This window comes from Melozone crissalis, unplaced genomic scaffold (assembly GCF_028551555.1).
Source record: "Melozone crissalis strain CALT ecotype California unplaced genomic scaffold, PUWL_Pcris_2 ptg000042l_1, whole genome shotgun sequence".
Taxonomy (NCBI): domain Eukaryota; kingdom Metazoa; phylum Chordata; class Aves; order Passeriformes; family Passerellidae; genus Melozone; species Melozone crissalis.
In genome coordinates, this window is record NW_026535820.1 from 63051721 (window position 1) to 63078669 (window position 26949).

General features: G+C 41.9%; 1 protein-coding gene across 1 annotated transcript in view; it reads right to left on the reverse strand.

The window, feature by feature from the left end:
* Nucleotides 1-427: 427 nt before the first annotated feature.
* Nucleotides 428-26949, reverse strand: part of DCDC2 (doublecortin domain containing 2) — a 59930-nt gene continuing 33408 nt past the window's right edge. Inside the window, exons 9-11 of the mRNA XM_054285270.1 lie at nt 21088-21188; nt 1819-2157; nt 428-535 (exon numbers count right to left, since the gene is read on the reverse strand). Of these exons, the coding sequence (XP_054141245.1) occupies nt 428-535; nt 1819-2157; nt 21088-21188 (548 nt within the window). The remainder of the gene's footprint in view (nt 536-1818; nt 2158-21087; nt 21189-26949) is intronic.

Here is a 26949-nt window from a genome sequence, read left to right on the forward strand (position 1 = left end):
TAGAGGAAAAAATACACGCCTTAGTTAAAAGGTGAAAAATAGTTTCTTTTCATGAACAAATTGACAAAGAAGTTTTGACATTGAATCTGGGTGGGTCTCTTTTCCTTTCCCTGGAACAGTGTAATTTTTGTGGTTTGTCTATTGCTGCTAACTATCTGATACCACAGAAGAGTTCATTTATTTCTAATACTACTATAAAGTTCTCTTGTATTTCCCCCCCCCTTAATCCTATCAGAAAATCTTACCCTGAAAAAATAATTCTATGCTCTTCTAGTAGACATAAATGCTTGTTTTTCATCAGTCCATAGAGCATCATTATCTCTCCACTCATTACTCAACCCTCCTTCCTTAGCAATCACAAAAAATTACATGCTTTATATTTGAAGTGTTATCCTTTTTCATTTTCTGCTCATGATGTTTTTCTTCTTTATGCAACTGCTGCACAGTCATTGCTCTGGTCGTTCTTTTCACTTTCTTGTGGGCTGGTGATTGTCACCCTTGGACTTGTGGATGCTTTTTCAAGACCAGGATCAACCTCAGGAAAAAGGACAGGCACTGTTACCGTCATCGGGTACCAAAGATTTCACTTCATTTCAATACAGCATTCAGCACCTCATATTAAAATTTCCACAAGATATTCTTAATGTGAAAAACATGAGGGAGCATGTTAAAATTTCCAAGGGTGAGCATGTTAAATTTTTCATTTATTTTATACTTATATATCTTCCAAAGGAGAAAGCACTCACATTAGAAGTTCCCCCCTACAGTTCTTTCAACAAGCATCCAGTTACCCACATATGCATTTAAAGTGAATGCTCATTCACTTTCTCCCTTTCCATAAATAACTTCAGCTTATCTAAAACAAAAAAAAGTTTCAAATATATGAAGCACAGAATAAATTCAGAGCCCAAGAAAATGTCATGTTACTCAACTCTCTCAGCTGAAAAATATTCTTGTGTGTCATGCAGGAACAGAAGAAAGTCCAGTTGCAAAGTTCAAGAAACCACTCCCAGTGTCACAGAAAGCAGAGGAAGAAACACTTTTTCAGCAGCCTGTAGGCAGGGAATGTGCAGCAATTTGCTCTGCTACTGACACTCATGAATCCCACTCTTCCCAGACCTGGATTCTCCCCATCAAACAAAACATTTTGTTTCCCACACTCTGTGAGCTGGTCAGTTCATCTGGCAGTCAGGGGAGTTCTCCTTATTTATGTGGGCTGCATCCCTCCATCTAAGCCAACAGTATGTTACCAGGTATCCTAAATTACTGGATATTTGCTTTTAAACTGACTAAAGCTCCTTTCTTTGAAGGATCTTGTTCATATCCACTGTATTTTTCAATTTCTAAGAAAAAGAGATGAAACTTCCACAAAACAATGGCAAAAGCTCTTTATGAAATGTAACTTTTGTGGAAGTCAATTCATCAAAATAATGAGGCACTGGTGTCATGAACACACCTTTCTGCTCTGTCCTAGAAGACAAAGTAGTGTAGAAATATATAATGATTCTGCTTTTCTGGAAACTGCAAGAATTTTTTTTCATTACTTTTTTTTCAAAATTCAGCATTCTAAGGAAAGTAGGAGATGCAGATTCATTAAATATTGAGAAACATCTGCTCTCTCAGTCAGAGGGCATATAATGTAAATACTGATTTAGCTGATCTATACAGATGAAAAACAACTTTACCACAAACCAAAGTTCTCAAAAATGGTCTCAGGACTTTATCAGAAACTCACTACTTAGAGAGCAGATAAGAACCATAAGGCTGAGATGAATAAGGAACAATACCATAAGAAAGTTTGGAAGAATAAACACTCACCTGGTTCTGACTACCAGAATCCTCTTTTATTTCTTCTTCAGGCTGAAGATCACCTTGGTAGTTCAAATGCTCCATTCCCTCAACATTTCCTTCATTGTTTTTGCCATTTAAATGGATAAGTTCCTTTTTCTCTGCTTGGTCAACATTCTCTGTTTCTCCTGCTTCATCTTCATAATTTTCATTTAATTTATTTTCATTTTTTTCCACTTCAATTTTTTCTTTAACAGTTTCCCCACTTTCCTCTCCATTCACTTCTGGATATTCTCCTTTATATGCCTCCTCTCCCCTGTCATCTTCCTCTTCTACATTTTCTTCTTCATCTACAGTTTCTGCTGGTCTCTGGTGAAAGGAAAAGCAGAAGCATTAGGGGGTATTTTAAATCAGAATGCTCCGTGCAATTCTGAAACATGACAGACATCAAATTCACAATTACATCATTACTGAGGAGTAAGTATGCTAATTTGAGCTTTGTCTGCATGGACAGCAAATTATGCTCCTGTACTTACACCCCATAATGCCATTTTATTCTTCATTTCCAAAATGTGTTGGTGAGATTTTAATTTATTACATAGAGTTTAATCCATTTTACTACACTCAAAACAATTGGAATGAGCTAAATTTAATTGATACAGAAATAGCTTCCTCTGTTCCATATATTCCAGGTTCTCTGACTTTCTAGTATCTAGTACATACTTGTTTATAAAGTCCTGTCACAAGAAAATATCATGTATTAAAAGCCTGTAAGCTGTTCCCCCAGAAGCATTTTACCTGTGGACCAGGCCATGCCATGACCATCAGTCTTGTCTTCTTTGAATACACAGAAAAGTGGTTAGAGAAATGAGGTAGAGCTACCATTGGTCACTTCCAAGACATCATTCCCTTCCCACAGATCCCTGTGTACAGTGCCTTGGTTAGGTTTTGCTGGCCATTTGGCAGCATTTTTTTCCTACACAGAATTCAACCAGCAGCCGGAAGAAACAAGATCTTGCCTCACCTTGTAGAAGAGTTATCAGAAACTCACTATGGATAAAGATGCCGGCAGCATCATCTCATGACAGCCTGGGAGATGGGTGCACAAATTATCTGGTCTTTGTCATTTGCCTTCCAGTTTCAGCTTTTTTTCACCTGACTATTCAGTCCACCAATGCTCCCACCTGCCAAGATTACTTACATACTTGAGCTGAGGTATGAATGAAAATAAAGTGAAAAAATCCCACAGGAGTGACAAGGTGTCTGCCTCCCACCTAGCCTCATCAGACTCTAAATCAAAAGCAAACAAGCAATAGATTATATCTCCTAATCAAAACTGGAATTTTACTGTCCTCAGTGGTTCCTTTATGCAAGCAGCTATCTGCAACAGAGAAGTTGTCTTCTAAAAATTTCTTTTCCTCACTAATCATAATATTTCAAAAGAAATCTCTCATCACCTTCAAGGTATTAATAAGAGCCAGTTCAGTAAGATCAAGAATTTATTGATGCCTCTTGATGAAACATCTTGATTTTCCTTTGATATCTAAGTAGCAACATCACACAACTTTATTATGCCAGTGCACAATGCCCTATTGGCACAGCTGCAAAATGAACAAGTTATTGTGTTGCAATAATTCACAGAATATGGAATTACTACTTGGGTACACAACCAGGTAAACAGTGGCTCCATAAGTGATTTTTGAAGTACAGTCATTTCTATGTGTTTTTTATTCAAGCCCTTCTGACTCACTTTCATCTAGTACCATCAAACTGGCCTTATTGCCACTAAAATAAAACTTTAACAAGCCAAGACTTTACAGAAACCTTCAAAGAAGGCACCATCCAAAGCAAACTTGATCCAACCTTCATAACTTGCAGCACATAAAAATAGCAAAGAATATGTAAATCCATAAATTCTCAGAAGTTACCTGCTACTCTTAGACATGTTATCTACTAATTTTCTTTCATTCTGCTAAGGAAATTAGCAGCTTTGAATTCTGACCAGAAACAGGAGAGGGTGGGACAAATTACATGCACCAGACACCACTAACTAAAAATGTGTTTGGCTTTACTTAATGACATCTGCTTGCCATGGCATTGCACACACTAAATGAAGAGAAGATGAGAAAAGTCAACACATACTTTCTCAGTTAACTGTTGGAGTAATCCAAGACATTACAATTCCAGCTTTTTGGTAGTGGGTACAAGCAGAAGTGAATGTATGCTCTTGCCTGCATGGCTTTAGTATGGTGGCTCGTTCTGGACTGCAGAAGTAAGCTTTATGCCATGCTGTAAACATATGCATCCCAATGCTTTAACTGGTTTCACTCTGTGGAAGCAATCTTTGGCATGGAAGCACAATGGACATTTGAGGGACAGTGATTTCCTAAAGTGCTGTGCTAGCTAGATTCATTTCATCTTATCTATCTCAAATAGATGTGGATGCAAATTTTTGAAGAGTTAAATCTGAGCAACATAGAATATAAACACAGCATTACTGAACTGTGCCCAGAAACTCACTGAAAGCTCACAGAGAATAGTACTGGCATGAAATAACATTTCAATTCCAACTAATTTAACTTGATCAATCAAGCTGAATTACAGGAAAAATAATAGTAGAAAACAAACTCCCAACAATGCAAGTATAATGTTTTTACAGTAACTGAAAATTTCAAGATAGCTGAGCATATTACTACAATGTCATTATTATTACAGACAAAAATAAAAAGCCATATTTTCAGCTAATTGGAAAGCAAAAGACATTCTTAATTTAATCTCCTTTCAAGCTACACTACATAAGAATGGACATTTCAAACAAGTTAAAAATCAACACTGATTCATTACTTTTCACAAGGTAATTGTGTAGTTATACAAGAGTATTCATTACTTTTCACAAGGTAATCTGAAATGTAATACAGTTCCCTCTGCATGCAGAGTCAAAGGTAGCCTTTCAAATGTGGATATGACCACTGACTGTGCATTTCAGACTGCACAGCAGACGTAAGACAGGACTATAGGGAGGAAACTGAAGGCCAATATCACCCACCAAATAGTATATTGCTCTTTACATTAGAAAAGTGTGATACTTTCTACTGAGATCTTACTGACCTACTCACTATGCATAAATTAGCATTCTCTATTTTAAGTACACTTTCTTCACTGACAAAGAGGTACACTAAGAACATTTTGGATTTTTCACATTTAGGGAAAGAAATGTTTATCTGCATATATACATGCAGGGGAGAAAACAGAAAAAGGGAGAAAACCAGAGGTCTTAATAGTGCAAAGCCTGTAAATGCTGTACATGCTTAACTTTACCTTCTTGAACAGTTTCAGTGATAGCAGTGATCCTGAAATTTTGAACTAAAGCCTACATTAAAGTACTTGGCAGATCAGGGTGTAACTTAAAGTCCCTTGGAGTCATTGGGAACCTTTTCATTGAATTTGATGCAGTCCAGCCATACCTCCACCTACGACCGCACAAATTGCCTATTATATATGCACCAAAATTACCACAAACTGTGCTCCCTCAGTCAGAATAAACCAGGATGGGCACACTGAAAGCAAAACAGGTATGCTGAATGAGATCAACCTATCCTTGCAGAAATTATCAGACTGAAGTCAGCAACGACCTTGTATACTGATGAGGAAGCAGTGACATTTCCCATCTTAGTTTTTAGCTTTTCATCAGTCACCTTTTAAATAATCAAAATATTCTCAGTTAGAACTTCCTGTATGGAATGAATTGGATGGGTATCCCAGACAGAGGTGAGGCTGCTCTTCTTGTTGCTCAGAAGCCAAGAGTTCAGCCTTCAGCCATTGTGTTGGCTCACAGGAATTGTCCCTCACACCTGTGGTTCCTATAAAAGGTCAGGGCATCTCAAATCCAGAGAAACAGCTATGGATATATCTCCAGGTCTGAGGGACCTCTATGTAACACAGTTCTCATAAGGATATCAAGGATTGTAACATAGAACAAAAGGCACATCAAAAATTCATGTTGGAAGCAGCCAGCCCAGTGTAACTGGACATGGATACTGTAATGAACTACAGAATAAATGTTCCTGCATTAATTTAGTCCCATCTACACACCTCAAAAAACAACAGCAAAACTTGAACTTGGACTGGAGAAGCATTCTTGTTCCTTAAGGTAATTTTCACAGTCAAGTGAATTCTAGAGCAGGGAGCTTTTCCAGTCACTGTGCTAGATTATCCCCATTCCTCCTATAGCCAGAACTAACCATAATGAGGTTTGTAATTTTGCCTTTTGCATGGTTCAAAGAAAATAGGAAGTAACCTTCCTTTTTGCATTGCTGGATTCATCTTCTAAGCAAAGGTGATAGTTTTGCAGTTTCATGCTTGAAAGCACATTACTTAAAATAACTATTTTTGAAACCATACCTGTGTGAATGTGAGAAAAGTTCTTTGCTTGTCATGGACTAGCAATAAAAAGAGTCACTGGCAAAAGACTTGCATATGTACATTGAAAAGCATATTCAGCCAAAGGCATGCAGAAAAACTGAGGCAGTTCTCAGCTTCTTGCTGGAAATACAGACCCAGCTCACCTTCTGGAAACCTCCTGAATTAACTAACAGGTTGATGAGAAACAGAGCCAATTTCATTTTGCATTCAAGAATTGCTTGACAGTCTTTTTAATCTCAGCAAAAACAGAGTGTTTAAAAAAGAAAGACGTATTCTAATTACACTCATCATGCTATCATTCATTAAGAGCTACATTACCAAATGCCATCATCACTCAACAGCAGTAAGTCAGGAAATCTTCAGACATTGAAGCATTTGGCTTATTTTCCTCTAGGGATGCTAATGCAAACCTCTCAGAAGGTTTGTACATGACTGATACTGAAATGTGCAGTATGAAAAAATCATTTAAGGCAGAAATTATTTTGTACCATTAATATAAAACATAATTTTGTGTTATTGAAGTCGTTTGGAAATGTTTACTTGGCTAATGGTCACAGCAGACAAACAATGAGGTAGACAACAAAAATCTTAATGGTCATGAAGAGCAGCATGAATACATCTCAGAAATGCAGCAGCAGGAACACTTGACTTCAATTGCACCAAAGCTCTACAGAACAGAGCTCCCCTGCTCCTACTCAGGAATGTTTTGTAGCAGCACTGCATAGATTCCAACAGCAAAACATTTTGTTCCTGAACCAGAAAGTGTTGCTAAGTGACAGCAGCCCTCTTCTCTTCCACATCATTTACAAAACCCAGGCTCTTGAAAATAAGCAAATGAATAGTTAAGGTTCAACTGTCTTACACTTCCCACATAGTTCCTACATTTGCACAAAATGCACTGTTCCTGAAAGCAGAAAGTATTTATCCCTACAACATTTAAACTCCAACTTTTTCATGAGATAGGTGCCATTACTTTTTTTTTTTTTACAACACATACAGCACCTGAATCCACAGTGCCTAATTTTTCATAATGTCACAGCATCCAGAATGAATGGAAACTAAAGAACTTGAGGTGTAGAAAAAACCCAGCTTTTCAAACTCCCTTCATTGGTTTCATTGTCTACTGACTGGAAGCATACTTCCTCCCTTAATCATAATGCAGCCATGATAGAGAAGCCAGCATCTTTGAGCACTGCCCTCTGGGGCCCCCAGCATAAGAGGAACATAGACCTTTCCTATGAAGACAGGCTCAGAGGGCTGGGGGGTTCAGTATGGGGAAGCGGCAGAGACCCCTCACAGCACCTCCCAGGGCCTGAAGGGGGGCTCTGTGAAATCTGGAGAGGATCCTTTTAGCAGGGCATGTAGTGACAGGACCAAGGGGAATGACTTCAAACTGACAGAGGCCAGGGCTGTATTGGCTATTAGGAAGAAGTTCTTTACTGTGAGGGTGGTGACAAACTTGAACAGGTTGCCCAGAGAAGCTGTTCTCTGGAAGTGTTCCAGACCAGGATAATGAGGCTCAGAGCAACCTGGTCTAGTGAAAGGTGTCCCTGCCTGTGGTAGAGGGGTTGAGATGATTTTTAAGGTCCTTTTCAACCTAAAGTATTCAAAGATTTGACAATCTTACAATAAAATTAGAAAAAATATTTTCTAATATGTTACTAAGCCAAAAATACCTTTTTCCATCTACTTCAGTGACACTTAAGTTTATTTTTTACCACAATATTTTGCATGCAAATTTTTCAATAAAATTTGCCTAAACTTCACTTCCTATAATTTAGTATGATCTGCTGAGCATACCTGCAGATAATTAGAAAATTGTTAAGCATTTTAAAAAATGTCCTACTGACACTGCAAAAATACAAATTAAAGCAAGTAAGTTATGCAATTTGAGAAACTGCCTGCTCTAGGATTGCTGAAATTTTTCAAAACAGGGTTACACAGAGGAAACTTTTTTCAAAGTGGTATCAAAACTAGTTTTACAAGAGGTTTACACTCCCAGGCTTCACTCAGAAATGAAAGCCCTCAATTGTTGGCCACAGAGGCCTCTAAAGACAAGGTCAGGCATTGCTACTACAACTTCATAAATCACAGCTACCCAATGCAGATGACGCCTTGAGAAGGTGCTCTTGTACTGCCCAAGGTGTATCCATTAAGGTATTTTAATAATAAAGCATTTTAACAAATACTTTATTCTTTAACTCTGTCTAGCCTCTGTTCTAGGTCAGCCTTCTCAAGGCACCACAGAAACTGAGGAAGGATCTCCCTTCTCATTCTGAACTGCAAGGAACCAATCAGAGTAATTTTCCTTGTCTCACACAGACAAACAATAGCAACATTAAGTGTAAATCAGTGGAGCTGAAAGAAGAACATGCAGTGGAAAATATTATCTCCTGGCTTGTCAGCACTCAAAATTCATAAGGTTTAAATTACAGCTGCATCATTTGTAGTGAAATTTGAGCATAAGAAGTTCTGCATGTGTTCTTTCCAAAAGGTATTTTGAAATCCTTACTGATGTAGTGCAAAATGTTTTCTTGTGAAAAGTTGTAGCCTTTTTAATCAAAGAATGTCTCTTCAAGCAGTCGGCGTGTTGTAATGTTGAATCAACATAAACTTTAACATTTTGCCTTTGGCCATGGGGAAGATAAACATTTTATTCTGCTCACTGAGGTGAATCTTGGGTCTCTAAAGCAAAATGTGTATTCTAAAATGAAAACTGCAAATGAAAGGTGAAAATTTTCTGCTACTGATGATATACTCCAGCTCCAGCTCACCTAGGAGAGATACACAATCTCACATCACATCAAAGCCCAGGAAATGGGAAATAATGAGTGGAGCACCGCATTAATCAGTGGACATGTCTGTAAAATTGGAAATCAAATGGATAATGAAAGAAGCAAGAATGTGAACATCTACAGAAAAACTCCAAACCAGTGCCTATTAGATAAATTTATCACCAAGTAATTTTTACAAACGAACACAGAAGGAGAGAAGCAGATGGGGATGATGAATCTGCAGGGGGAAAATAACCCAAAGAACAAACCGAAACCCAAATGGAGTTCCTTCCACATCACATCTTAATAGCCAGTATCATATACCCCATGGCAAAGCAGGCTAGCACAACAACGTGCCTGAATTGCTTATGGGGTCATGCACTGGATAACTTCAGGTCTCATAACTCTCCTGCTTACTCCACCTCCCAAGGGCTCAGAATGGGAGAAGAACAACCATGCTTATGGAAATGGATAAACTGTTTTGCACTGCAAGTGCAAACTTGCAGTGTTATTTCAGTATTATCACTAGAAACTGCTGCTTTTGTATTTTAGAATATAGAGACTGAAAGAAAAAGAGTAGGTTTTTCTGAAAGCTTTAAAAGTTAGAAATTTTTCTCTCAAAGTTACTTTGAATATATTTGCATTATTACCAGCAAATTCAAAGTAACACACTTAATTACTATCTCCAATAAGAAGCTACTATTGTTTTGCTGCCTCCCTGTCAAGAACCACCTTGTTCCCTTGCTATTTCCACAACTGATTTCATAGTCTGTCATCAGTCCCCATGAATGTTGACACAGTGATGCAAACAACCAACTTGGAGTAAGCCTGCATGTCAAAAGAAGAAACTAATCATTTTGTATTTGGGAGCTGAAGTCTTGGTAAAGAATATAGAACAGAAAGGTCTGGTTTGGTTTAAGGCAAAATATTCATTTTTTCTTCCTTGATGTTCAATTACAACTGTCAGCTAGTCTGCAGTAAAGCAAACCCTGTTGTTTTAATGTGTTTTCAGCTGGCAGACAGCATTTTACAGAACAGGACATAAGTGAGAGTCTAGCCAGTATAACACTAGGTTTAGTTAATGGCTAATCTGGCATTTGTTCAACTGTGTATTTCAAACAGCAAGACAGAGTAGGTGCATAAAAAGAAAAAAAATATTAAGCTCTATCTTCACCACCTCATTTATGTGGCTGATGGAAATGATAGCCTATCACAAGTGTCAGCATTCTAGTGAAAGCTGGCATGTAAATATTTATGCATTATGCAAGATAGTCAAGCCCTGGCTGGCTGTCCTTTCCCATATTTCTAGCAATAACAGACACTGCAGTGCAGATAAGAAAAAGCTAAAAAGCTTTACATGACAGAATTTAAAACAATTTTAAATGGTCATTAATATGAACCTGAACATGCAAAATGCTGAATGCTTCTAAGGTTAGAGTGACTTTAGTTATCTGGGAATAAAAATTACTCTGTGATACTCAGAAGGACATGGCTTCTTGTGAGACTGCCAAGGAAACTATACATGAAGTTTTAACATTATATATAAATCATGGCTTGTTTTGCAATAAATTTTGGTGCTTTGCTTGGCTTTTATGGAAACATGAAAATCAGATTATTTGTAGTGTGCATGACTGATTTTTTAATATTTTCCCCCCTCGAATACAAGTGCTTGCAGTTCCTTGTCCAGATAGCAAAATCTGTTGGTAGAAAAATACTTCCATCTGAACATGATGGAAGATGAGCTTAGAGGTATTCAGCTTGGTAGATGAGCTTAGAGGTATTCAGCAAGTTCCTAACATTGCCAGCACATCTGATGCTCACTGGCAGCTATGTGAACAGTTCTACTGCCAAACAGAGGAGTGGTAGTAGAGAGTTTTTCCCTCCCTAGGGATATGGTCACCACCCACAGGCAGAGGCAAACTGGGGAGACACACAGAGCTACTGCCAGTGCTGTAGGATCTCAGTGAAGTAAGGCAGCTGGTTCCAGGGTTGGATTTCATATGAATTGCTGTCAGCCTAAAAACTAAGGCCTGACAACCCAATTTACACAGCCAAATGTTCTACACTACCCAGAGGAATTCTTTACACACCTCCAGAGGCCAATAAACAGGCTAATAATTTCTGAATTTGATTATTACACTGTCAAGACCAGAGTAGGATGTGCTTCAGGATGTCATAAGAAACAAAGATTAAGACAACAGCTGGCATGTTCTTCCCCAATGTCACTGCTATCAATATTACACAACACATCCTAATTATCACTACACCTCACCAGGACAACCACAATTAACAGGGCTGATGAGCCCTATGGTGTTCATCATATAAGACTCTGAGGCTGGGGCAGGTATGTGCTGTGAGAAGACACAGCTGTAGCATTCCTTCTATCAGGGACCAAGACAGTCTGCTCTTGTTGCCTCGATCACCGGATTCATGGGTTTTCAAGAACAATGCCTATAAAATAGCTGAGCAACATTCCTTCTCATTGAAGTGAATAAATAATGAGAATGATCCTTCTTAGCAACAGGAGCCTAAGATAAAATCTGTACATTTTTTTAGATGGTATAGTGTCGGTCTTCAAAGTGGCAAATAAGTTCATACAACATCTATTTCCCCTCAGATATTGTGTTTAAAAGCAGAACACAAGTTAAAGGTATATATGTCTAGTATTCTTTTACACAACACAAATAAATTTTTAAAAAATCAGCCAGATAAATAGTAAACACTATTTAGTAAGCAATTAAATATTGTCATAAGCTCTAGCCCATAAACTTTTTCGTTTGTCACTGCGCTGAACTTTCTCCTAAATATCTCTCCAAAATATCTTCTAAATATCTCTCTTCTGCTGAGAAGGACTCAAAGCTGGACAAATACTCTAGATGCAACCTCAGAGATGGCGAGTCAAGAAAGATAATCAGTGACCTTGATGTGCTGGCTGTGCTTTTACTAGCCTGTGGGATCTCAGCCTCTCAGAACTGGGGTGCAGGGTGACCAAGACCACCCCTGGGGGGCTTGGGAGTCCTGGAATGTTGCCAGAAATGTCTGGTGGCTGGACTTTGATCCTACACTGGAGACGACATCAGTATGAGGATAGGAGGATTTCACCGGGGTGAACGGTGAAGGGATAAGTTAATTGGAGTGTGAGATACAGGGTTTAAGATTTCTGTACAGGGGGGTCTAGAGAAGTAAGATGGAGGAATTGGGGCGTGCCCTTCTCCTTCTTCTTCTTGGCCTCCATCTTCTGTGGTGATGTTGGCACTTTGGGATTGGACCTTACTAAAAGTGTACTGGTTAATAAGGGTGAAAGGTATTGGAGAAAAATGATAAATATTGTATACGTAACTCCGAGTATAAAGATAAGTGGCCGCCCCAGGGGCTCGCAGTGTGTGCCCATGGCTGACTGCTGAGCAGAACTCTGTCAGGCCAAGAGAAAATCTTTTAGATAAGCATTTAGTAAACACCGAGACCGAGAAAAGATCTAAAGTCCCTTCTCGTCCTTTGGAGCGCGGGCGGCCCAAGGCCACCTTGGGCCTTTCCAGACCATCTAAACAGCCGAAAATCCGACAAGTGGCGTCCCTGGGTGGGCTATCTCCCACCAAACCTTTCGGGGTGGGGAAAAGCCCTGAAGAGCTGGAGAGCCAAGAGGACAGCACTGATAACTCCTGAGGAGAGAAGCCTGAAGAAAGAAAGAAGAAAAAGAAAAAACGGCCAGGAGAATCTGCAAAAATCAGCAGTCACTGAGAATTCCATCTCTCAGCTTCTGCCGAAGACAGTTCGTAGCAGAGCGGCCTGGACTGGGACCAGAAAGGCGCCTCTGGATCCATCTCTCGTGACCTGCTGGACGGAGATCGGGAGCCTTCAGACCACTCTGACGACAGATTCGGTAAGAAGGCCAAAACAAAAATATTCGGGCCACACTCTCCCAGGAACAACAGGAAATCTTGTCCGCCTTACAAGGTGTGGCTGAATTATATACAGAAGGGATCCCAAAGAAAGAATTAAAACAGTTATTATTATGGGCAAGACTCAACTACCCACTGGCAGAGACATGCCTGTTATTCGAAGTGGGGTTTTGGCAAGAAATTAATAGGCATCTGTATGTCTTAGGAACGAAAAAAGATGAGACAGCGTTAAAGCTACTCTCACCAGCAAGAATTATGTTACAAGGTATCTCAGTGCAGTCTAAAAGACTGGAAAAGCAGGGAAAAACTGCGGCACCCTCAGAGGAGGGGGCGGAGCAAAGCTCCAGGAAAAAATTAGCTCTGGCTTCAAAAAGCCAGGGGGAAAGGGCTCTCGAGGAAAGAGAGCAGAAAATAATATTAAACCTCCCGGTCAAAAAATGCAAGAAACCCCAAAAGCATCCTGAAACCCCAGAGAGTGTAGAGGAGTCAGGAGCGGAAGGGGGGGGAGCAGGAGGAAGACAAGGGATCGGGGGGGGGGCGCTTTCTCGCGAAGGGCGCAGGGGGGCGACAAAGCAAGGCGGCGACACGGCGGCGGCGGCAAACGCGGGCAGCGCGGGTGAAGATGAGGAGACGCGCGCGGAGGGCGAGACTCGCAAAATCCGGGGTGCGGAGTCACATACCAGCGCAGGGGCGGCGAACGTGGGCGGCGAACTGGGGGAAACCGTGCAGCCCCAGAGGGCCACCGTGGCGAGACGCAGGAGGCGCGCGGTTGTGACGTCAGACCCGGTGCGGAGGTCGGCTCGGATTGTGGGTCGGGCCCGAATGCCGACGGGAGGCGGGCTGGACACACCCGAGGGAGGAGTGAACACAGTGTCAGAGGAGGAGGAGGCAGAGACAGGGACAGACCGAGGGGAGGATGCCTCGGGGGTGGAACGAGGGGGAGAGAGTGACGTCAGCTTGGGAGACACAGGGAGCGGCTCGGAGAGCACAGAGAATGCGCAGAGAATGGAACGCGGGCGGCAGCGAGCCCGATTCCCTGTGATGTCCCGGACGAGGAGGGGCCCCACACCTTCTCCAGACTCGGTGCCCCTGGCTGAAACCCTCGGAGTCCCAGTTCCTTCCCTTCACGGGAGACGCTTTGGTGTTCAAGCCCCATTTTTACCTGAATTAAAAGCCAAGCAAACACGGTCTCAAATGAGATCGCCCGCACGCCGGGCTGGAAGAGGAAATGGGGCAGTCGAGCTCACTCCATCATCCGAGCCAGGGAGGCCGGTGACAGCGCCACCTAGTGGCAGGAGGGCAAAAGTGCACGACATGCCGGATCGGTTCAGCGGAGCCACAGCGCCATCTCGTGGCGAGACTGCAACAATGCAGCAATTTTTTCCTACAATATATAAAAAGAAAAGCACTTCAAAGAAGACAATGTTAACACAACAAAGGGATTATTCATCCACTTCGGAATTTCATGAAGATGATGAAAGCTCAGATGAAGAACAGCTACAAGGGGAAGATGTCATAAGGATCACAGCATCGGAAGGTGTCCCAACATGGATGCTATCAGCAGCAGAAGCAGCAAAAAGCTTCTTGCATTCATTCAATACAGTAAAAAAGAAATATCAACAGGATCCTCGAGTTTCCTTTTCGGATTTAGGAGCAAGGCCAAAAACCTCAAGGCGAAAAATGAGACACGATGAATCACCGATGACGTCCACAACACCATTATTCATGCAAATCCCAATGGAGTCTGAAGAAGAGGAATTTCAAGAGCCGGTGAAGACAATGGATTGGAAGCGAATCAGAAAAGCGTTGGCAAAGGAAAAGCATTTATTCCCGGGATCAGGAGATTTGACAATGCCAGTGACATATGATGCCCAGGGACAGAATCCAAGGTGGGAAAGGATGGGTCATGAGACACTCAAAGACTTAGGGAAGGCGGCTCAAACTTTTGGGCTGAACTCACAATACTTCAAACAGCTACTAAGAGGGACATTCACTATGTATGATCTCACACCATGTGATATTCGAAGTATTGTGGCGATGATCCTCACTGACACACAGAATCTTATCTGGGAAAAAAGGTGGAGAAAATATCTTGCTGAGTTGCGGAACAGATATCAAGGTGGGCCAAATGCGAACCTCACAGAAGGGCAATTAGCAGGGGATCCTCCAGATGACAATCCAGGGGAACAAGCAGCGCGGCTTCCACGAAGAGTGTTAAACGACATCAAAGAAGCAGCGCGATTGGCAATCATACAAATTACACTGACAGGAGCTCCGGATGTTCCGTTCTCTTGCATCAGGCAAGGTCCCACAGAGCCATTCGACCGACTCACGCAAGCCGTGGATCGACAGGTGACGACCGAAGAAGTGAAGAGGCCTCTCTTGGAGAGTTTAGCTTTCGGCAATGCCAACCCGGATTGTCAACGGGTGATTAGCACCATGCCAGGACGGCCATCCTTGGCAGAGATGGTGGAGGCATGCAGCAAGGTGGGAACACCTCAGCACGTCGCAGCGATTGTGAAAAATGAATTAAAAGAGGAATGGGAAGAACAGCTAAAGGGACGCTCAGAAGGGCAATCAGAGAGCAAGACATTGGAGAAGATGTTCGAGAAATTACTCCATCAACAGGACGAAAACGTCAACAAAGTTCTTGCGGCAATGCAGAAAAAGAACAAACCCCAAGGAGGACAGTGCTACAGATGTGGGGAGTCTGGGCACATGAAAAGGAATTGCCCACGAACACATACACCAACGCCAGCCCAGAAAGCAGAAAGGCCAATTTGTGCACGGTGCGGAAGAGGAAGACACTCTGTAAAAGAATGTTATTCCCGGACAGATGTGGAAGAAAATCCGTTACCGCATCCGGGAAACGGGAAGTTCAGCGCGGGAAATCGCCAGCGCGCCCAGACACAAGTACTGGCGGTGTCACAAGAACAGACAGGGCAGTCATCAGTGAGCGACAAGCAGATACCCTCAGCAAAATCCTCAGTCGATTCCACAGTGACCCAGACCTCCTCCCACCAGGGGCACAGTGTGCATTGGCAGCTTCAAAACTAGTATGCTTTCTAGATGAAAGTCATGCGGAGATACCAACAGGTATCCGCGGGGACTCATACAAGAAACAAGATTTCTTGATAATTGGACAAGACAAGTGCAGTATTCTTGGACTCATTGTTTATCCAACAGTTGTCTCAGCAGACAAAAATACAGAGTTAACAGTTTTGGCAAGAGCGCTTCGTCCACCATCGACTGTACCGGAAAATACTGTGGTTGCGAGAGCCTTCGCATTGCCGCCACACGCAGTTGGAGAGGTCATGTCAATCTTCGACGAAGAAGGTCTCCCTATGAAAGAGCATGTTGAAGTACATACAACATGGGTGAAGCACATAGGTCGAGACCGACCCACGCTCACGTGCCAATTGACATGTGGGGACAGGACAATATCGATCAGAGGTATGCTCGACACAGGGGCGGATGTAACGGTAATATCGTACATCTTTTGGCCACGCAATTGGAGCTTGGTCGCACCATTGGGCTCTCTCTCAGGCATCGGGGAAGCATCTCTGTGTCTGCAAAGTGAGAACTCCGTCGTTGTCACGGGACCAGGAGATAAGACGGCGATCATTCGTCCTTTTGTCGTCCAAAAGCCGATCACAGTCTGGGGTCGGGACCTTTTGGCACAATGGGGCGCGAAGATTGAAATGGATTTTTAATAGGGGTCACTGCAGCACTTGCCACACTGAAGCTGACATGGAAAACAGATGATCCAGTTTGGGTGGATCAGTGGCCCCTTGAGTGGAAAAAATTGAGTGCTTTGAAAGACCTGGTCCAAGAACAATTGCAGAAGGGACACATCAAGCCAACAGACAGCCCTTGGAATTCTCCGGTGTTTGTCATCAAGAAAAAGCTATCGGGCAAATGGAGGTTGTTACACAATCTCAGGAAGATCAACGAAGTCATAGAAGACATGGGGCCACTTCAGTTGGGACTTCCATCTGTCTCAATGATTCCCAGAGATTGGCAGCTTGTGGTCATTGACCTCAAGGATTGTTTCTTCAGTATCCCACTCCATCCAGATGATGCTCCGAGATTTGCCTTTTCAGTTCCGAGTATCAACAGGGAAACGCCTCTGCAGCGGTACCATTGGGTCGTCCTTCCACAAGGCCTAAAGAATTCTCCGACGATCTGTCAATGGTACGTGGCACGAGCTTTGGCACCAGCACGGAAGAAATTTCCGAAGGCGAAGATCATTCATTACATGGATGATTTGCTCATTGCAGCATCAACACGACAGGAGTTGCAAGAAGCTCGCGACTGTGTGATCGCAGAGGTGCAAAAGGCAGGTCTGGAAATCAGCATTTCAAAGATTCAAGAGGTTGCACCTTGGAAATATCTAGGGTGGAAAATTTCAGAGAAAACAATAAAGCCTCAAAAAGTGGAGATCAGCACAAAGGTCAACAATTTGCATGATTTGCAACAGCTTTTGGGAGAAATCAACTGGATGAGACCAGTTTTGGGAATCACAAACAGCGACATTCCAGTGCTGCTTGATCTCTTGAGAGGAGACACAGACATTCGTTCTCCCAGGACACTCACGCCAGAAGCGAGAAAAGAGTTGGAGAAAATCACGAACGCAATACAGAAAAGGCAGGCACATCGATTTGTTCCAACGTTGCCTTTTCAGTTGGCAGTGCTGGGGAAGAAAACACAGTTCCATGGTTTGATCTTCCAATGGGATGAATCACAAAAGGACTCTTTGATAATCATAGAGTGGATTTTCCTACCACACAGGCCCGCGAAAACGATTCTCACAGATTTGGAGATGGCAGCACAAATCATCATAAAGGCGAGAACAAGGCTGCTGACAATGGCAGGAAGAGAATTCTCAGTCATCAGATTACCTCTGAAACGAGACTATTTCGATTGGGCAATGCAACAATCGAAAGACCTGTTAATCGCGTCGTTAGCATTCCCAGGAACTTGCACAATCCACTTTCCACAACACAGAATACTGCAATCGCAAATATGCTATAGAGCAAAACCACGAATAAGTGAAGAACCTTTGGACGGGATCACAGTGTTCACGGATGGCTTAGGGAAGACACACAAGTCAGTGATCACGTGGAGAGACTCAACGACAGGGGATTGGGAATCAGACGTGAGGATGGTTCAGGGCTCTCCACAAATTGTGGAGTTGGCAGCCGTTGTCCGGGCATTTCAGTTGTTCAAACAGCCTCTCAATCTGGTGACAGATTCTGCATATGTTGTGGGTGTGGTCAAGAGATTGGAGGGTTCGCTCTTGAAGGAAGTCAGTAATGAGGTTTTATACTCATATCTGACAAGTTTGAAAACACTGCTAGAGAGCAGGGAAAGAGAGTATTTTATCACACACATTAGAGCGCACACAACACTTCCGGGGTTTTTAGCGGAAGGGAATGCTCGGGCGGACAGGTTGACAATGCCCATTTTGCAAACACTGTCGGACATTTTTGAGCAGGCAAGATTAAGTCATGCGTTCTTTCATCAGAATGCGCAAGCGCTAATGGAGTCCTTTCGTCTCACAAAGAGTCAGGCGAAGGAGATCATTAGTGCTTGTCCAGACTGTCAGCTTGTGCAGCCACCTTCTTCTACCGGGGCCATCAATCCGCGGGGGCTGCAAAGTCTTCAGTTGTGGCAAGCTGATGTCACGAAATATCCGTCTTTTGGGAGGCTCAAAAATGTTCATGTTTCTGTAGATACATTCTCAGGTGCGGTCTTTGCTTCAGCACATGCTGGGGAAACAGCAGACCATGCTTGCCGACATTTTCTGCAGGCATTTGCAGCATTAGGTGTGCCTCAGGAGATAAAAACAGACAATGGTCCAACATACACAGGCAGGGTGCTTGACAGATTCCTGAAAAGATGGGGTGTCAGACACACGTTTGGTATTCCACATTCACCCACAGGTCAGGCGATCATTGAGAGAACACACCACACCCTGAAATCCCTTCTGGACAGACAGAGAAGGGGTGAGCCAGAGGCAACACCTCACATGAAATTAAATAAGGCACTGTACGTGCTGAATTTCCTAAATAGCTCGTCCTCGAAACCTAATCCACCGATCGTGAGACATTTTCTAAACAACACACAGGCAAAGCTAAAGGAAAATCCTTTAGTTTTGATCAGAAACCCAGAGACAGGACAAATAGAGGGTCCTTTCAAACTAATCACTTGGGGCAAGGGTTTCGCTTGTATTTCCACAGATCGAGGTCTGAAGTGGGTGTCGGCGCGGCACGTGAAGCCATTCCGAACACGAGAACACGAGAACGCTGATCCAAGAAACAAAGAGACGAGTACTCAGACAGAAGTCAAGACTCAGACTGCGAAAAACGATCCGGAAGAGAAATAAAGAGAAACTAAGGACTTTGGGGGTTTCCACATAAAAGCGAAAGAGATCCTTTTGGTGCAAACAGAAGGGGGAGATGTGGGATCTGAGCCTCTCAGAACTGGGGTGCAGGGTGACCAAGACCACCCCTGGGGGGCTCGGGAGTCCTGGAATGTTGCCAGAAATGTCTGGTGGCTGGACTTTGATCCTACACTGGAGACGACATCAGTATGAGGATAGGAGGATTTCACCGGGGTGAACGGTGAAGGGATAAGTTAATTGGAGTGTGAGATACAGGGTTTAAGATTTCTGTACAGGGGGGTCTAGAGAAGTAAGATGGAGGAATTGGGGCATGCCCTTCTCCTTCTTCTTCTTCTTCTTGGCCTCCATCTTCTGTGGTGATGTTGGCACTTTGGGATTGGACCTTACTAAAAGTGTACTGGTTAATAAGGGTGAAAGGTATTGGAGAAAAATGATAAATATTGTATACGTAACTCCGAGTATAAAGATAAGTGGCCGCCCCAGGGGCTCGCAGTGTGTGCCCATAGCTGACTGCTTAGCAAAACTCTGTCAGGCCAAGAGAAAATCTTTTAGATAAGCATTTAATAAACACCGAGACCGAGAAAAGATCTAAAGTCCCTTCTCGTCCTTTGGAGCGCGGGCGGCCCAAGGCCACCTTGGGCCTTTCCAGACCATCTAAACAGCCGAAAATCCAACACTAGCCCAGCCTGCACAGTCCACCTCATGCCCACAGGGAGCACTACCAACTCAACTAGGCAGCCACAGGAGCTCCATGGCCTTTCTGCAGCTCCTTTCTAACCCACCTTTCTGCAGACTGCACTGAGAGTTAACTGCACTACAGGTGCCCAACTTTGTACCTCTCTTGAACTTCTGAGGCTCAAGTCACCCTATTCCCTCAAGCTGCTAAGATTGCTCTGAAAGACAGCCCTGCATTCACCTGATAACAACAGCTGGGCCTGGCTAAGGCTGTGTCCCATGCCATCATCTGTGTGACCCATGAACATATTATAATGTCTCAGATACAGTATCAAACCATGAGGACCAGCATCTGTAAATAGGTGCCAGTTAAATCTCAACCAGCTGACGTTTTAAATCTCACCAAACCAGCTGGTTTTTTACTTACCTTTTAGCCCACAAATCCAGTCTGCTCCCTCATTAAGGATATTTTCCTCCCCATACTTACCACACTTCTTCCAATTTCTCCTACAAATACAGAAGTCTACACTGAAAGCAAGATAAAGGACAGTAACTGCTGTTACTGTTAGGTTCAATTTACCTAGCCCTTGTATTATTTCAGTCCACAGGAGTGCAAAGTACAAAAAGGGAGATATAATCTTATATTAAGTTATCAAGACCCATTTATTGCACATAAATCTTAGGATTAAAAAATTGGCCAACAAAGCACCATGTTGCTCTAACAGAACAAAGTGCTGTCAGCTTTAACAAAAATCAGATAAATCTGCGCCTGTTGTGGTCCAGGACTGGAGGAATACTGCTCTACCAGTATAAAGAGACTGCAATTCAGGTGAACTTATTTGGTAGGATGTAACAGTGGGGAGTCTGATTCTCTAAGGCTCTGTAAGAGCTCTCAGAGCAGTTCTGAAGCTGATGAAAAGGTAACTGACATTTGACATATTAACACAGAAAGGGAGATTTGCTGAAGCTGCCATAAAAGAAGCAGTATTGTTGAGCTTACAGTCATCCCCACAGAATTATGCTGTACACTTGAAAGAAATTGAGGGAAGAGAAACAACACACAATCTGTAATCCTTAAAAAAAAAAAAAAAGCAAAACCATTTATTTAAAACTTGATCACTACCTGGTCCAGTGGAACTTCCACAAGAGTATCTTCATCTTCTTGCACTTCAACTGCCCCCCACATTTCAGACCCCTCTTCTCTGGCTTTGTAAATATCTTCACCTACAATGGGAAAGATAAAGTGGGAGGAAGTGAAGTCCAATAGTGACACAGTGTGGCTCAACTGCTGAACTGCACATTCAATTTTGCTCCTGAGAACAGCTTTCTGAGCTGACCCATCATTCCCCATACAGTTCTTTCAAGTCTTCAGTCTCCCATTACTGTCAATTGGTTTTTCTTTCCTTTTAACAACAAATACATATATACCACACCACTTGGGGAAGGGAGGAGAAAAGCCAAAGGGAAAGGGAGCTGAACAAAGTCCTGGATCTGAAGTTCCTTCTCTCTGGGCAAAGGTCAAGAGTGAATCTGAACTAGGTACATTACAACAACAACGTAATACTTCTGTTTCTACATCCAATTATAGTATCCTTTAATAATAAGCATTACAAAATACATCTATCAAAAATTTCAGTCCCTGAATCAAAAACAAACATGCTGAATCAGGTTAGAGTTAAAAAATTAAGAGAAACAGTTGGATTAGCTCTACTCCTCAACTCTGGGCACATGCATGTAGAGCTATGGCTGAGACTCCACATCCACATTAAAAGGCATGTACTCCTGGAAAATAAGGATTAACAGTTACATTTTGCAGAGGTTTTACACCATTTAGTTTAAGTAATTTCTTTTCCCTGAGTATAAGAAGCAACTAGGGGTCTTTGAAGTTTCCAGCACAAGTCTTATGATATCAGCTAATTCGGAAAGTGAATATAGGTACATACAGAAAACAATTTCCAAGTGATGCACGATCCTCTGTATTTTCCCCTGAACTGAAAACAGCCCAGAAACTAAAGGCACAAGTTATTCCAAATCATCTCTCTCCATTGATCTAGGAAAGATGAAGATGTGTCCATATCCAACATAATATGTAACCACAGTAAGAAAGACAAAAAAGTATTTCCACTGTTTCTGACTGCCTCCTAGTTCTTCCTTGCTAATGTCAACTGACCATGCAAACTGATCTGCATTGCTGCATGCTGCTAAATAAACAGCTTTAGTGTAGCACAGAGCCACTTTGGTGGAAAAGTAATTAATAAAATCCCAAGACCGAGAGAAATCCAGAGTCCATCCATGTAAAAAGTCAGCACTGACTAGTCCAGTAGTTTTTCAGTTACTTTTTCATCACTATGAGAGCCAAGGGAAGAGTTTGCCCTGGGAACAAGTTCTGAGGCACCATACTGCTGCAAATGGCTGACTGGATGGGAGTGCCAGATGGTCTTGGAAAGTGGCCTGACAGCCACTGCCCAGAGGACCAGAAGTGAAGGCCATTCTCCCAGAAATGAAGAGGCAGAAATAGGGGATTCTATGGCACATCACAATGAAATTCCAAAGTGATACTGTTGGATGCATCTTAGGAGAAAGTTTTCCTGATGGACAGAGCACCTTGAATACCCAGGCATCAGTCCTGCTGGAACCCCCGCACCCTACCAAAAGGTCCATACTACTACGTCCTCTGAAGGTATCCCTGTTGGAAATACCAGAGGGGTCTTAGCATCATTGCTTGGACTCCTATCCTAAATAACTCACACATATTTTTCAAGACCTCATTTTTGTAATTCACATGAAAACAATCATTTTCTTTTTTAGCTTCCTTTTTCTTGGGATTTACTAAACACAATGCATGTGCATGGATGTTCCATTGAAACCAACAAAGGACATTCAATACTTGATAGCAGTATGATAAATCTTGGACAACATACCTGTACATATCCCATTACAAATCCCCTTTGACACAAGACTTGTTTGGGTTTTCTGACAAAATCAGCAATAAAAACATGGAGTGGCTGAGGATAACAAAAAAATGCATCTGAACAGATGCTACTTGTACTTTTTCAAAGAATCAATGCACTTCACATTTCCCATTTTTCTGAGCTCTCTACGAGACAGAATGTTCTGTTTCTCTTACCTGGTATTATCATTGCTGCCTCTCATCACAGGCACTTGAGTTATAGATTTCCACCATATTCTGAGAGGAAAACGTGATGTGTTCCCTAAAAGCCACTATGAAGACTCTCCTATTTCAAGGCTTTCCCTTAAGTATGTAAGAAAATAGCCTTGCCCTAGATTCCTTGGCTCACTGAACTACAGAAAGTCAACTCAGTGTCTGAAAGAACTGTATTTAATATCACTATCCTTCCATTTAGGCTCTGTAATAACACCTTTGCCTTCAAGGTTCCCAAGTCTTTCAACCAAAATGGGGACTGTCTGGCCTCTAGAGGTAAAAAGGATTTGGGTGCAGGGGCAATTTTTATCAGGTTTTTACTCCAGGGCAAAAGGAGGAGTACAAGGGAGATGAGCATGTGTTAGCCCTGGAGGCCAAATCCCCTCAAGAGCTGAGGATGCTCAATTTTAAAGCACCTCTTCTTAGAAGAGCAGATCAGGCTCAGGGCTATGCTGAATAACCCAAGGGACACACTTACACAGTATTTTGAAAAAACTTACTCATGTAACCAGGAGGGAGCAGGAGAGAGGAAAGAACACTTTAAGTTTCAGTAAGGAATCATATTTCTCATTTAAAAGAGAGTGCCCAAAAAGGTAGTAACAGCAGGATTTCAATAAGCAAAATCTAAAATCTCCATGGAATTTCCTCCAAGCGCTTTCTAGCCGGTGTTTGCTCAGAAAGCTGGTCAGAAATGAAAACATATTAGTTGAAAAGAACTCTGCATAACACTGCAGCATCTCTCGGGGATACCACTGTTCATTGTCTTGCACAGAAAGCATTCTCAAGAGAAACAGCACTCCTGTTCTTCCACAGACTGAAAATATTATTTAAGGAAAATAGAACATTTACAACAAAAGTGAAATTAATTATTTACCTCTGCACAAACATAAGAGAATGGAAGACACATATCCAAAATAAATGTACGGTCAGGGAAAGAATTAAAATACTTAGGTCTGAAATGTGCCAAAACAGATGAAGAAAAAAATTACACTAACTGAAAAATGGGGAAGTTGTAATACTTGAACCGAAAATTCCAAAGGAAATGGCAATGAATGCAATTAGTCTTACATTAGGACACACAAAGTTGTCTTTTGTTATAAAAAGTGAAAGACAAAAATTGCAAAATAATTTACATAAAATAAATTTGAATAAATAGTAAATTATAAAAATAACTTAAAATGTTAACATTATTAGCATTGCTACTCTACAACCAGAAGTATTTACACTTTCTGCATGTGAAGTTACAAATATCTGGAGGATGGAAGATTAGTGAAAGGCCAACACATTTCTTGTTTGTTTGATTCTGTTTCAAGATCTTGTCAACAGGAGTTTGCAGGCCACATTAATTACAATTATCGGTGCTCTGAGTTACTTCCAAGGAAATGTTTTCAGTTGGGTAACTTTGCCTCATATTTTATAGATAATTCTTTTTGGTTTAGGAAAAAAAACTATGAAAAATCTTATTGATGCAATATTTCACATCTCTGTGTCTGAATCATTAGTCAGTTTCTTCACATGTCTCTAAGGAAGAAAAGACAAGAAAGTATTTTAGAAAATGCCATAAATTACATGAAGAACCATTTCTGCAAGTCTTCATCCTCTATTGTTTTGGGCTTCTATTGCAATCTCTATTGAAGCAGAAATATGTGGTGTACCCTGCCAAAAAAAATTCCAGGACTTCCATTAAATGGGACATTTATGACTACTCCAAACAGTTCCTAAAAATTGTAGATTAAACATGCTCCTCTTTTATGAGTCAGCTCTGATTTTCTTGTGCCTCAAACTACCTGAGAACTGACCACAGACAGGGCCATGGCAACACTGAGGCAGAAGAGCTCTGAAAGGGGGTAAGAAAGGAAGGTGTGTCTCCCCATGGCATTGCTGGTAAGTATAAACAGAGGATTTATTTCAGTTAGGTCCTCGCTTCTCCATGCCACAGCACGTGCAGCTTCTGTCAAGAGGCCAAGCAAAATATTACTGAAAGTTTCATGATCTTTTGTGGGGATATTTTTCCATGGTGTCCAGACAAAAAGAAGACACTGGAGTTTTTTAAGTTGTGCCAATCACTGAGTGACAATAGACTACCTTGAGCCAAAAATCAGAACTATTTTTTATACCCTAAACAGAGAGAGCTAGGGAACCAAACATCTCCTGTTATTTCTGATTATCTTTAAAGCAGGGTCATATTCAGCAATTGAGGTAAAAAGGGGGAAGAAGAACCTGCAGAAAGGCAGAAAACAGATAATTCAAAAGGAGCAGCCAGGTGGAGAGAGAATATGCAGAGGCTGGAGGATAGAGACACTGATGGAGATGATGAAGGCACAGTGATGTTAGAAAAAATATGTGGAATGAGGAACTGTATAAGAGCAAATAGAAAGACGAGGAAATACTGGTGAGAAAAAGGGAAGCAACAGGGTCCAATGCACTGACTGGAAGGCAGAAAAATGCCTTTTAGGGAGTAGAAGAGTAGAAGCTTGAAAGAATGAGAGGGGGGGAATAAACCAAGTCAGCAGGTATCCCAGCCAATTTAAGCTTCCTAAAAGAATCTTCCTTCAGGAAAGTCTGCAAAGAGGAATGCTGTTGGACTACTAGCTGGTACTGAATGTCTGTATTCCGATGTTACCACACACACAGAAGTGCAGCAAAAAAAAAACCAGCAATGAAAAAAGGCTCCTTGTTTTCAGGCAGATATTTTTACTGATTTTTTGTTCATATTTATTTCTTCAACAAGCAATACTTATTAAGACTCTGGAGAGTGGAAAGAGTTCTTACAGGATTTTTTGGTTTCACGCTGAAGAGATGAACAAAAACTGCAACGATAAGTGCTTTCCTACAGAGTATCTGCAAGAGTTGTGCTCTCTCCTGCCTCTTCTCCAGCTCCATAATCCCACAGAGAGAAAGAATGATGAAATCTCAGGAGGATCCAGATGGTTTAAAGCTCTGAATTCCTTGAAGTTTTGTCAGTGTTACCAGGAAAAAGGAACATTTGGAGCTTGGTAACAGCCCTGCCAAGGAAAGGTAACTACTGCCTCAAAACAGCCGTGGACCAACTCAACCTGCCCCAAGTAAATTGAAATGATACAGGTGTTGAAACACTGGCACCTACTTTATGGCCAACCTCTACGGCTGGGAGCAAGGAAACCACACAAATAGTATGAACAAGAGAAATTTCCAGCTGAAAAAGGCAGTGAAATTACAGGAGCAGGATGTTACCTCTACACTTAGTCTGTGGTAATCAGGTCCAGAGGCTACAGGTGAGAGAAAGGCACTGTGGTCAGGTTTGGATGAGAACCTTGGAAAGGATAATGACTGGTAAACATGGGGTGAGGTTTCTGAGTTTGTACTTGGCCAAGGTCTATCTCATAGTAAGCAGCTCAGTACTCAGCTGCTTTCAACAAGGATAGAAGGTGGTACTGTATTCCTGCAGAGCTTTTCAGCTCTTTGTTGCAAATGGACTGATAAAACCAATTCATTCAATTTAGGATTCAATTTAAGACAATTTTAAGACTTCCTAGTGACTTTCACAATGACTCTCAAAAGTCAAGGATCTTCATTTTGAGAGTTACCTACTCTGTCCTGGCCCTTACCCATGCCAGCTCTTGCTGGCTTTGCAGCACTGGGGAATTCATTTGTGCGAAAGGGATTCTGCTGCCCATTCAGGAGAATTTTCCAGCTATTTTCTAGATCTTTTTTACTTCCTAATCTCCTGATAGGTACAGAACAGGTAAGTTACCAGCAAGAGCAAATTTATAAATGCCCAAAAGATTTTGACTAGCAACATTTCACTGGTCACATTTTAGTAGTTGTCTCAACGCAGAAGTG